Source organism: Moschus berezovskii, chromosome 11, assembly GCF_049115385.1.
Source record: "Moschus berezovskii isolate FMDL1 chromosome 11, NW_MosBer_1.0, whole genome shotgun sequence".
NCBI lineage: Eukaryota > Metazoa > Chordata > Mammalia > Artiodactyla > Moschidae > Moschus > Moschus berezovskii.
The window spans coordinates 95310483-95324347 of NC_142470.1; the positions used below are offsets into that span (position 1 = coordinate 95310483).

Genomic DNA, 13865 nt, shown 5'->3' on the forward strand with positions numbered 1-13865 from the left:
GAAACATCTCTATGCTGAAATTTTCATATCATCTTTTGAAATTCTCACAAGTGATAGATACGTCATGCACATTTATTGAAATTATTTCGGACCTAGCCAGTTACCAGCAGTTGTTCACAGTTCTGATTTTTTTTTTTTTTTAATTTTTCCAACAGGAGCCTTTATTTCCATTTAATTTGGATGAATTTGTTACTGTGGATGAGGTTATAGAAGAAGTAAATCCTTTTCAAGTCAAGCAGAATCCACTGAAGGGAAAAAGGAAAGAAGCTGTCAAAAATACCCCTTCCTCTGAACTGAACTTGAAGAAGAAGAAGGGAAAGATCTCTGCTCCTCGTGTGGTTGAGGGAGAGTTATCTTTTGTAACATTGGATGAGATTGGGGAAGAGGAAGATACAGCTGCACAGCTAGCACAAGCTCTAGTCACTGTGGATGAAGTAATTGATGAAGATGACATAAATGTGGAAGACATGGTTAAAAATTCAAACTCACTTCTTACATTAGATGAGTTAATTGATCAAGATGATTGCATTTCTCACAGTGAAACTAAAGATGTTACTGTGCTGTCTGTGGCTGAAGAGCAAGATCTTCTCAAACAGGAACGCTTGGTAACTGTGGATGAAATTGGGGAAGTAGAAGAGCTACCTTTAAATGAGTCGGCAGATATCAGTTTTGCCACTTTAAATACTAAAGGAGATGAAGGAAATACTGGAAGGGGTTCTATTGGGTTCATTTCTTCTCAGATGCCTGAAGACCCTTCTACTTTAGTTACTGTAGATGAAATACAGGATGACAGCAGTGATCTGCATTTAGTGACTTTAGATGAAGTAACTGAAGAGGATGAAGACTCTCTGGCAGATTTTAACAACCTTAAAGAAGAGCTTAATTTTGTTACTGTTGATGAAGTTGGAGAGGAAGAAGATGGAGACAATGATTTAAAAATTGAGTTAACACAGAGGAAAAATGACCATCCCACTGATAAGAGAGGTGATAGAAAAAAGAGAACTGTGGACAAAAAGAAGACAAAACCTGAAACTTTATCTCAAGTGGGCGCAGTAAATGAGAATGTTATGGAAGAAAATCCGAAAACCACGATTGAAAGACGTTCGGCAGGTAGATACTTAGAAGTGGTAATTTTTGTTTTATGGGAGGACTACATTTAAAAGTTTTAAAATATATTATTACTGATAATGTCATTGTAGCCAACAGATAGTTGTGGCCAAGTGATATTTTCCAAAGAAATATGTTCAAGATTCACAAAGTTGTCTTAGTTCATATCTTACACCTAAGTTACTGTATCTCAAGAAAAAAATAACAAAAACAGAAGGCAAACTAGGGTACCCAGATGAGAATTGGAATGACAATGTTATATTTGTATTATTGAAAATAATACAGCTTTTGCTAAGTAGAAGGCTATTTATATCTGACTGCCTCCTAGTTTTTGCTTAGACATAGAATTTAGGAAAATTTGTGAAGGTCCCATTTCACTTTTAAGTAATATTTTGATGGTATACAATGATAGGGCAGTTCACATTTAGTACTTTAGGGAGAGCAAGATAATTTTCAAATCTTGAGTGATTTAGCCATACTAAGAGTACTAGAAAGATCCCACAGACTTGTGGAACGAAATAGAAAAAAAGTGTGTAGTTTCTTTAAGAAAAGCAGGTAGGAAGGTGTAGTTTTGGTCAAGATAAATGGGAAAATAAAAGGAGAATGCTTAGACTAATGCTGAATGTTTTAAAGTAGGATTCTCCTTTATTTTTTAAATTAGAAATAGGTTTCCAAATTTGTGTAATACTGTATATTTTGTAAAGAAGTATTAAAGTTGTTATTCTGAATTAAAACTAATTTAAACACTGTTACTGTTGTAATAAATTAGACTTTCTCTTTAAAGCTACAGTGCCAACCAAGAGAGTTAGAATTGGAAAAATGCCACCTTTGGAAAAGGCTGTTACAGTGGAATCAGCGAAAGATGAAGAGGCCTTCCAAATTAGTGAAGGTAAAGTAAGATTAATTGAAGTGGGAGAGTAACACGACATGAGGTGGTGGTGGTTAAAGTTCCAAAGATCTACTAAGAAAAGTGTCGAAAAAGATTGAACAGGGCAAGGGATGGGAGTGAGGGGAGGCAGCCTATTAATAATTAGATCTGGTAAAGGTTTTTATCTTTGCCATTATAGAGATTATAGGCGATCCTGTTGTAATTTGTTACTAATTTTCATGGAAATGATCCATGAAAGGTTATTCTGACCACGTTGCAGCATCAAGTAGGGATCATTTACTAGCTAACTCTTATTTGTGGACCCGGTTCCTCGCTTTGTGGATGCTGGCAAGCAGCCAGCCAATGAATTAAATAAGATGTCTTAGTAACATTAATATAATTTATATTGAAACAAATAAGAAACAGTATCTAGAGTACTCCAGTTACTTAACAAGTATTTGTTACTGTGTATGCTACGTGTGTTAGTCATTTCAGTCCTGACTCTGTGACCCCATGGACTCTAGCCTGCCAGACTTCTCTGTCCATGGATTCTCCAGGCAAGAATACTGGAGTGGGTTACCATGCCCTTCTCCAGTGTCTGTTATATTCATAGCAAAATGCTAAATTCCTTGTACCATTCTCTTTGCAGCATCCTCATTGCCCTCTTTCTTTTGTATCCCATGTGCTCTAAGGAAAAATTACCAACTGTGATGCAGTCCAAGCTCATTGACCTAGCTCTCAACTGGGTCCTCAGTGCTGTTCCACAGTTTATTTAGGCCTCCTTCCTTTCCCATTTCCTAACCAGATGTAATAAAAACTTGAAACCCTTCTGCTTTTTGTCAAACTGGATAAAGTTTTTTCTTTTTAGTCTTACTTGATTTCTCTGTATCATTTGTTACTGTTGAACATGTGCTCTTTCTTGATGCTCTCTCTCAGCTAAGTGGGTACTCCTCCTTTGTCTATTCTCCATTAACCTCTCCTTGATACCAAGCCATAGTTAGTGGTTTTGTTGTTGTTTAGTTGTTCAGTCGTGTCCAACTCTTGCGACCCCGCAGACTGTAGTCTGCCAGGCACCTCTGTCCACAGGATTTCTAGGCCAGGTTACTGAAGTGAGTTGCCATTTCCTTCTTCAGGGGATCTTCCCAACCCAGGGGTTAAACCGTGTCTCCTACATTGCTGGCAGATTGTTTACCACTGAGCCACCAGGGAAGCCCATCACTGGTTTTACTAACTGACAAATGCTTCTAGCATGATTTCCTCAGAGCTTTTCCCCCTCAGGATTTCTATTGTGATGCGGCAGCTTCAGCTATCAGCTTGCTTAGTACTGCCTCATTTCCACAGAAAAATAAAGAAAGGATCACTTCTTTACTGCTTTTGTAACCATTTATTTTCATTATTGGGCAATATGTTTGATGAAGAACCTAGCTTAAGAAAGGCATTTCTTAAACAATTTTAGATTTAGAATGTTTGTTTTAATATTTTAATTATTATGTAACTATATATGTTAATACCATAACAATATATGGTATTGTTTTTATTATTAGATAAAGGTGCCTTTGGATTGGTAGGAGCAAGTGTGTTTGAGAAAGCTTGTTACTCTGGTAAGGGAATAAATTCTTACATCAAGAGACTGGAGGCTATTTTAACCATCAAGTCAAGAAAAGGGAGACAGTCTTTTTAATCAGCATTTTGGGACTTGATGACTGTTAAAATGAAAGGAATAAGAGAAGAGTAAATAATGAATTCAGTAGTTTCTAGCCATCCCCTCAGATGTGGTAAACAGTGGCCCAGTTACATGGGGAGAGCACTGAACTTGAAGTCCCATCACTTCCTGGCTATGCAACCTTGAACAAAATCAGTTTCTTACCTCTTTTGGTTTTGCTTTCTCCATTGTGAAGAAATATGGATAATAATGATTTGACCTGCCTATCTCACATGTGTTAAAAGCCAAATGGGATATATATATGAAAAAGATTTGTCAAGTGCTATATAACAGTTAGGTATTTCACCTACTGAGGGTAACTCGAATTGCTTGGAACCAGTTTTTGGTTTTGTCTTCCCCCAAGATCATATTGTGCAGTCTGCTGATAACATTTAGTGCTTTCTTAGATGTTAATTCACTTTGCTGGATTTGAATGTTGGTAATTGTAAAAGACCCTGATACTGGGAGGGATTGGGGGCAGGAGAAGGGGACGACAGAGAATGAGATGGCTGGATGGCATCACCGACTCTGTGGACATGAGTTTGAGTGAACTCCTGGAGTTGGTGATGGACAGGGAGGCCTGGCGTGCTGCAATTCATGGGGTCACAAAGAGTTGGACACGACTGAGCGACTGAACTGAACGGAACTGAATTTTACTTGTGATTCAGTCTAACAAGGGTCTTAGTCCATCAGTGTAGACTCTGTTTTTCTTGGTTGGAATGGCTTCTATAGAGGCCGTCAAAATTATTCTCCGCTCGTGTGCTTTTCCCTTTAATCTGCAGTCTTCTCCCAACCCAGCACTTTTGCATAAACATGCTAACTGTTATCCATAATGTAGAACTTGAATTTCTCCCATTAACCTTTGAATTTTTTCTGGAATCATGGGTAAATATGCTGTTAGAAAGCATATGTGAGAAACGTTTACTTAGATGATTCATAAATTAATCTTTGAAGGCAGAGATTATCTGATGTTAGCCTCACAAAATCTGGAAATGGACCTATTTGCAGTGAAGGAATGGAGATGCAGATGTAAAGAATGGATTTGTAGACACAGTTGGGGGAGAGAGTGAGTGGGATGAATGGAGAAAGTAGTATCTGTATACATACACTATTGAAGTGGATAGTTGATAAGAAGCTGCTGTATAGCACAGGGGCTCAGTCTGGCACTCCGTGATGACCTAGAGGGGTGGGGTGGGGGGAAGGGAGGGGGCGGCTCAGGAGGGAGGAGGTGTATGTATATAATTATGGCTGATTCACGTTAGTGTATAGAAGAAACCAACACAACTTCGTAAAAATTAAAAGACAAATCTGTAAATCTATTTTGAGTAACTTTTTTTCTTTGAAAAATTTAATGACTTTAGTTGGTGAAGAATCTGGATTAGAGGATTCAGAACCAGAACAAAAGCGCAAGAAGATTGAGGACTCCTCAGGAAGATCAGTAGCACCTGATGTCCCTGAAGGTAAAGTAAAAATGACATTTTTCCTTATCCACGTGAAATAAAAATTCAGTATCATAATAAGTATTCTGTTGTTTAGGTAGGTAATGTGGTGACCTTGCTTAGATGATTAGAGTGGAAATTCACAAGTTTTGCACACTGGCATTTCTGTGTTTTCACCTGGCAAAGATTATTGCACTCTTAAAGTCTAGGATATGTACTCTCTTTGTTGCTTGGGTAAAAATTGAGTTATACTTTCCCAGACAGAAGTTACAGTTGAATATTAGGACATGCTGGAAAAGCTTAGCTAGCAAACTTTGTTCATGGCCAGCTCAGATGAGCTGGAGGGCACCTTCTTTGTTTACCTGATATATTCCTCAAGCAGACAGTAACCTGGCATTTTGCCTCTTCATATCGTTATGCTGCTGCTGAGTCACTTCAGTCGTGTCCGACTCTGTGTGACCCCATAGACAGAAGCCCACCAGGCTCCCCCGTCCCTGGGATTCTCCAGGCAAGAACACTGGAGTGGGTTGCCATTTCCTTCTCCAATGTGTGAAAGTGAAAAGTGAAAGTAAAGTCGCTCAGTCGTGTCCGACCCCTAGCGACCCCACGGACTGCAACCTACCAGGCTCCTCCATCCATGGGATTTTCTAGGCAAGAGTACTGGAGTGGCTTGCCATTGCCTTCCCCGTCATATCGTTATACCGTTTCTTAAAAAAAAAAAACAGTGGATGCTTAAGAGATTTATTTCAAAGACTGCCAGATTCTTTTCCAGTGCCCTGGCATCCTGGAAGCTCTGGAATATTGTAGAATTCATTTAAAAATAAAGACCTCGGTTTCGTGATTAGAGATTTAGTTGCTCTTGATCGCTATGTTTGTGTATATGTAAGTATATTCTGTGTTTAGTGTGTTCGTCATGTTTAGATCAGTTTATTAACACAGTTATAGAACAAAGATCATTGATTCCCCCCCCTTCCCCTCCCCTTTTCTCTTTCTGAATTTTCAAGATTTAGACTTTCTTGTACCAAAGGCTGGATTCTTCTGTCCAATTTGTTCCCTCTTCTACTCAGATGAAAAAGCAATGACAAATCACTGCAAGAGCACACGTCATAAGCAAAATACAGAGGTAAGTTTTTTTATTCTTAACTCCTCATAGAATCTTCAGGTGTTGTTACTACAGTCAAAGTACTGAAGTGTCCTTAGAAAATGTACATTCTTTCCCCTTGAAACAACATTTTAAGGTTTGTGCCAGTTTATTTGTGTCCTTCACTATATCTTGTCACTAACTTCTAGTTTTTATTCCTTATTTTCTGGTAGCATTTGCCAGAGTAGATTTTGTATATTACTAGTCCCATGTGACACTCCATTGAAGTATGGGAAACTATATAATCTGATGCCCTCTTGCAGAGTCATGGACACATAATGTATTAATGTTTTGGACTTGTCTAGCCAAAGAATCCACTTAACTTTATTTAAACCATTTCTTTACTACCACTGGTGCTGCTGCTGCTGCTAAGTCACTTCAGTCGTGTCTGACTCTGTGTGACCCCATAGATGGAAGCCCACCAGGCTCTCCTGACCCTGGGATTCTCCAGGCAAGAACACTGGAGTGGGTTGCCATTTCCTTATATGTCTTTGGGAAGCATTTAGATTACAACCCCAGAGAATCATCATTAGCCGTAGTTAAAACAGTGGTTCTCATTTCTCCCTGAATGTTTGAGAGTTGCTCTATGTATCCACTGTATTTAATTTGTGGCCCAGACACTCACCTAACATTCTTTGAGCTGTTATTTATTTGCTGGAAGCTTATTCGGTCCCCCAGTCAACTTGAAGAGTATCTAAACCCAAGGATCTAATCCCCAAGATCACATAGCTACTCTGGGGCAGATTTAGGATTTGAACCTCTTTTGTTTTATTCTAGACTTGTGCCCTTAAACATTGTGCTGTGCTGCCTGTGCTCTTAGGTTAACCTGTTTCTTTTCCACTCGAAATCTTCCACTGGCTTCATATTACCCTTAGAATCATATCCAAACTTCTTATTGAGAGTCTTTAAGGCCCTACATGATCTGATTCTTTTCTGCTTCTCTGACCTCCTATTATTGCTCACTGTGTTCCAGCTTTTTTGTCTCTTTATTTTTCCTGTTAAAGGCCCCTTTGCACCTTTATATTGCTGTTCTTTTGCCCTTTTGCAACCCCTTTTGTCTAACTGGTTCTTCATCATCTTTTAAATCCCAGCTGAAACAACAGCTTCCCTGAAAGGCCATTGACAGAGAAAAGATCTAGCTAAAATAGAGAACTCCTCCCACCTAAAAAAGGATCAATCTCGTTTACTATACTGTCTTTCTTTCCCTTATAATACTTACTGCCACCCCCCAAATTATCTTAATTATTTATTATTTCTCTTTCCCCACTAGAATGTAAGCTCCATGAGGTAAAGGGTGTTATTTTATCTTATTGACCACTGAGTCCCCAAGCATCAATATAATGCATAGTAGTATCATAAATACCAGATGATTGATGAAAAGAAGTAATGTTAATGTAAGGCACTATGTTTCTTTAATCTTTATTTTGTAGGATCAAGCTTTTAAAATTGTAAATAAAATGAAATGTATTAGGTATAATTGTAACACAGCAAAGCAGCATCTAATAAATATTTTATATTATGAATTGCTTTTAACAGAAATTCATGGCCAAGCAAAGAAAGGAAAAGGAGCAGAATGAGGCTGAAGAAAGAAGCTCTAGGTGATTGAGGGGGTGGGGGGAAGAATTCATTAGAAATTTGTTTAGGGTCCAGTTGATTTGTGTATTTTTGTTATCACTTAGTTTGTAATTTTTGTTTCAGAAGCAAATATTCATGTTGTACAAATTTCTGATTGCCCTTGATGTAGAGAGACTGATGGGGAAAGTATGATGGGTTTGATTTTTATATCAAATCATCAGGCATGGAGAAATATCTTTTAGAAGTGTTAAAATAAATGTTCCTACTGTATATTTAAAATATCATGTTGTGTTTGTGGCTGATTTATTAAAGCCTTGTTTGCCTCTGATTGCAGACAGGCTTCTCTACAACCACTGTGACTTGGGGTGCTTGGGGATTTTTCTTATGTTACTAGGAATCGAGGCATGACAGTGTTTGGCTTTGCTTCAGCTGTCCTTGTACAAGTCAAAGATTTCGTAAAATTTTCAGTTTTCCTGGGTAAAATTTAATTACGGCATGCTTAGCCCAGATAGGTTTGAGTAAAACTTTGTTTGACTTTTTTAATGGATTAGAAAGATACTTTTTCTGCTTCTGGTAACAGCTGTTTTTGCCAGGACCCATTTGAGGTGATTCCTAGCAAGTCATTTAATATTACCTTGAAACTGCGAAGACAGAACAGCTTTTATTTCCTATAGACCACAGGAATTGCTTTGTAAACCATTTGAATTATTATTGAATATGTTCGTAGGGAGTTGTAAAGGTGCAAAAAAGGAACTCACTGAATTGTTAGGTGCTGGACACAGTCCTGTACTGTGAAGTTGTAGATGAAACCATGCTTCAGATATAAGCCTACTGACTTTGAATTTTTAATATCTGATCCTTCCATCTCTTTATATTGCTGTTGTTTGAGTTGCTAAGTCATGTCCGCCTCTTTTGTGACCCTGTTAACTGTAGCCTGCCAGGGCCCTCCATCCGTGAAATTTTTCAGGCAAGCATATTGGAATGGGTAGCCATTTCCTTTTCTCAACCCAGGGATCAAACCTGTGTCTCCTGCATTAGCAAGCAGTTTCTTTACCATTGAGCCACCAGGGAAGCCCCTCAGAATGCACCAATTAACAAAGAGGGTGAATGGAAGGAAACAAAAAACAACTACATGTTTAGATCTCTTACTCCCATAGCAGCACGCATTACCTCACAGTCAGCAGTAGTGAAACGAAGAACACAAGACAGCATTTTTCTGTTGTTGCTCACCACACTTAAGTGCACACTCGGTTCACACTTAACCGTAGCCTGAGTAAAATGGCATATTACCACATGCCACAAACTAAGGAATGATGTGTGGAGAGGGACAGTTTGTGAATGCCAAGAGTCTGTTACGATTATTAAAACCATATAGGTGAATGAGGTGACAAGAGAGAGAAGAACTGTTAAAAGATTGAAGTATAAGGTGCTGGCAGGCACTTTCACTGCCAAGGCTTGCGTTCATTCACTCCCTGGTCTGAAACTTTTATTTTTTGCTGTGCCTTTGCCAGCAAAGGTCCATCTCGTCAAAGCTATAGTTTTTCCAATAGTCCTGTGTGGATGTGAGAGTCAGACTGTAAAGAAAGCTGAGCGCCAAAGCATTGATGCTTTTGAACTGTGGTGTTGGAGAAGACTCTTGAGAGTCCTTTGGACTGCAAAGAGATCAAATCAGTCAGTCCTAATGGAAATCAGTCCTGAATATTCATTGCAAGCTGAAACTCCAATATTTTGGCCACCTGATGCGAAGAACTGACTCATTTGAAAAGACCCTGATGCTGGCAAAGATTGAAGGTAAGAGGAGAAGGGGACGACAGAGGATGAGATGGTTGGATGGCATCACCGACTCAATGAACATGAGTTTGAGTTACCTCCGCGAGATGGTAATAGACAGGGAATCCTGGCGTGCTGCAGTCCATGGGGTCACAAAGAGTCGGATACAACTGAGCAACTGAACTTAACTGTGGCTTTCAGGATCTCAGTTCCCCAACCAGGGACTGAACCCAGGGCATGGCAGTGAAAGCATAGTCCTAACCACTAGATCACCTAGGAATTCCTTAATCATAAGAATTCAGATGTGAAACACTTATTTCCTTCAAATTAGTAATCAGGACATTGAGATTCTAAATTAAAAGGAGCTGTTAAAGTGTGAAAGTATAGTAGAGGTGATTTATGTGTTTCATCCTGGTAACAGATGTTGATGTTTTCACTATATGTAGTAAACAATGTCCTCCCTGCTGCTGCCTATATTTAAGACTGGGGAGTTTTATATTAGGGCTCCAAATACAAAAGATTTTTATTTATTTATATCCCCCCCAAATAAGCATATATTCTTTGCATATAATCTTAGAAATATTCTAGACTTTTCCAGAAAAGCTTGGAAATAACTCCCTCCCTTTATTCACACTATTCACATGGACTGTCATTTGCATAGTAGTTTCTGCTTACTAGTTAGTTAAGGGATATAATTGGATTGCAACTTTTATCATTTCATCATAGTTTGTATCATTTCTTTATCTAGACACCAGAGCAAGAAAAGGTTGTGTTCAACACCTCTATAAAACCTTTTAGATTTTTTTAACCTTTCTGGCACAGAATGTGGTGCAAGTTTGCCTCTCCAAAACAGCTCCTTTTGGGTTCTTTTTTTAAAAAAAGGTATGAGAGTCAGGTTTTAAAACTTAAAATTTTTATTTCAGTGTTTTAATATATGATTGTAAAAAATACCAAGCATTTTAAAAAGAATACAGTAATTTATCTATACATAATAATTACCTAGTTTCACTGCTCATATTATTGTAAAGTAAATCTCAGCGTGTCATTTTACCCATAAATGTTTTGTTATGTATTTCTAGAAGATAAGGATTCTTAACATAACCAATAATATGATTGAAAGTATTTCTTAAATAAAAATCAAGTTCAGATTTTCTACTCTTTCATGAATGATTTTTCTTGTACTGTTTGAATCAAGATCAAAGTTAGATCCATATATTGTTAGTGTTCATACGTCTTTTAAATTATTTTTAATATATAGACTCTTCTGGTATTTTATTTAATGAAAAAATGAGATATTCAGTTCTGTAAAGCCATGCTACTCAGAATTTGGTCTTTAGATCCTAGGGCAAGTCCACAAACTGGTATTAGTACAGAAATTGAAAGTGCTCAGAAAATTTATCACAGTTTGATAGACTGTCTCTTGGATCTAATAAGTTTTAAAATTAGGCTTGTAGGTTTTTTTGTTTTTTATTTGGTTAAAAAAATTGTACAAATATTAGTCTGTGATAGATTGAAAAATAGGGGTAAAAACTAAACTGATCCATCAGGTAGTTTGAGAAGCAAATTTTAATTCATAAATTTGAATTCATAAATCTTAGTATATTTGTTGCAAAACCTTTGCAATATTAGCCTGTTGATATTCAAATTGTTTGATTTTTGGCCTTTTTGATTTGACTTTTCATTCTTTTTAACATGACACAAGTAATTTTCATAGGTTCCTTGCTATTCGTATGTGAAGGTTTTGTAGACTGGTTTTGTATATATCCTGCCCTAGATCTGAAGTCAGCCATTTCTTAAAGAACAGTGGCTACTTCAGTTCAGTTCAGTTCAGTCGCTCAGTCATGTCCGACTCTTTGCGACCCCATAAATCACAGCACGCTAGGCCTCCCTGTCCATCACCAACTCCCGGAGTTCACTCAAACTCATGTCCATCGAGTCGGCGATGCCATCCAGCCATCTCATTCTCTGTCGTCCCCGTCTCTTCCTGCCCCCAATCCCTGCCAGCATCAGAGTTTTCCAGTGAGTCAACTTGTCGCATGAGGTGGCCAAAGTATTGGAGTTTCAGCTTTAGCATCAGTCAGGGTGTTCATTGCTTGTATTTGATTATTGCTCTTCAGTAGATGGAAGTTGGAATTATATGTTTTGTTTTTATAATAAAATGCATCATGGAGACTTCCCTGGTGGTCCACTGGCTAAGACTCTGTGCTCCCAATGCAGGTGACCCAAGTTCAGTCCCTAGTCAGGGAGCTATATCCCACATGCCACAACTAAGACCAGATGTATTTAATCTCTTCTGTCTTAAATCTAAATCTTTCTATGTTAGAAATTCTGATTCTTAAGGACATCAGTTAGAGTTAACAATACCAAGGGCACAACTGACTGTGATTATTAAAAACAAAGTTTTAAACTTAAAAGCTTTTCCATATCAAAAGAAACCATAAACAAAATGAAAAGATGACCCTCAGAATGGGAGAAAATATTTGCAAACAAAGCAACCAATAAGACTAATCTCCAAAATAACTGGGCTGGCCAAAAAGTTCTTTCAGGTTTTTCCAACCCGAGCAAACTTTTGGGCCAAACCAATACACAAACAGCTCATGAAATTCAGTATCAAAAGAAAAAACCCAACAAAGAACAGGTGAAAAATTTAAATAGATGTATCTCCAAAGAGACATACACATAGCCAAAAAACGACATGAAAAGATGCTCAGCACCATTAGTTATTAGAAAAGTGCAAATCAAAACTATAATGAGGTATCACCTCACACCAGTCAGAATGGCCATCATCCAAAAATCTATTAATACTAACAGTAAATGCTGAGGAGGGTGTGAAGAAAAGGGAAACCTCTACACTGTTGGGAAGGTGAATTGGTATAGCCACTTTGGAGAACTGTATGGAGGGTCCTCAAAAACCTAAAAATAGCACTACCATATCATTCAGCAATCCCAATCCTGGGCATGTATCTAGAGAAAATCATAATTTAAAAACACATGCAGCCCAGTGTTCATTGCAGCATTATCTACAACAACCAGGACATAGACGCAACCTAAATGTCCATCAACAGGAATGGATCAAAGAAGATGTGGTACATATCTACAATGGAATATTAGTTAACCGTAAAAAAAGGATGAAATGATGTGATTTGCAGCACCATGAATGGACCTAGAGATTGTTACACAGAGTGAAGTAAGACATAGACAGATACATGGTATCACTTATAAGTGGAATCTAAAAAATGTTACAAATGAACTTATCTACAAAACAGAAATATGTATTTGTATAACTGATTCACTTTGCTGTATACCTGAAACTAACACAACATTGTAAATCAACTGTACTCCAATAAAAATTTAAATTTTTTTCTACTTTCCTTTCACTTTGTCTTCAAAGTATAGGGCTTTCAAGTCACCTCCAGTAGTTAATAGTTACGCTGCCATCTAGATTAACATTGAGGTTTATTTAATTTCATTTTATATTTCTAAGGGTTACCTTTTCAATTTAATTTTGTGTTACATAAAACGTTTTACATGGTTCTAAAGCCACACTTAAAAAGAAGCCTAGCTTCTATCTCCATTCTCTTGGTTTTCTTTCTGATACAAGTAAACTTCCTTTGTTAATTTTGTAATATATTTTTATGTATATATGTAGAGTCATACCCATGGGATAATCAAATAACCTTGTGCCATTGATTGCTAACCTAAATGGAGATCTTGTGCATGCTTGTGTGCTCAGTCATGTCTGACTCTTTGTGACCCTATGGACTGTAGCCCACTAGGCTCCTCTGTCTATAGGATTTTCAAGGCAAAAATACTTGAGTGAATTGCCATTTCCTACACCAAAGTATCTTGCTGACCCAGGGATCAAACCCATGTCTCTTGGGTCTTTGGCCTTGGCAGGTGGATTCTTTACCAGTGTGCCACCTGGGAAGCCCAGCCTTAATGGGGATCCAGTGACAATAAAAACAGAGGTTGAAGGTGGAGGAGAAGCTGGGAATATCTGAATCCCTTATAAACACCATAAGAGGAGGGAATTTGCCAGATGCTGAATCTTTCACATATTACAAAACTGCTGAAGTTAAAATTACATGTTCCATGAGCTGAAGTACATCTTTTAATAAAACTTTAGTATTTTTTTTTTCTTAAAGGAGTGGTTTTTATAAGAAGATCTTTAGAAGATTTGAAAGGAGAGAGTGGGAAATGGAAAACGTATTCTATGCTACAGAGCCCATGAAAAAAGGGAGATAGGGTTCTGTGACTGACTCT

At 37.7% G+C, this 13865-nt stretch overlaps 1 protein-coding gene across 6 annotated transcripts in view; it reads left to right on the top strand.

Annotated features, from left to right (window-relative positions):
* ZNF638 (zinc finger protein 638) overlaps nt 1-8116 on the top strand; it is an 84601-nt gene extending 76485 nt beyond the window's left edge. For 4 of the 6 annotated variants that reach the window (XM_055400564.2, XM_088841566.1, XM_055400563.2 and 1 more), the window contains 5 exons: nt 156-1110; nt 1892-1996; nt 5039-5137; nt 6121-6239; nt 7794-8116. In XM_055400564.2, coding sequence (XP_055256539.2) covers nt 156-1110; nt 1892-1996; nt 5039-5137; nt 6121-6239; nt 7794-7859 — 1344 coding nt within the window. In that variant the 3' untranslated portion in view covers nt 7860-8116. Of the gene's footprint in view, nt 1-155; nt 1111-1891; nt 1997-3519; nt 3647-5003; nt 5138-6120; nt 6240-7793 lie in introns of all 6 variants that reach the window. The other 2 variants (XM_088841567.1, XM_088841565.1) reach the window with 2 other exon arrangements.
* The last annotated feature ends 5749 nt before the right edge of the window (nt 8117-13865 follow it).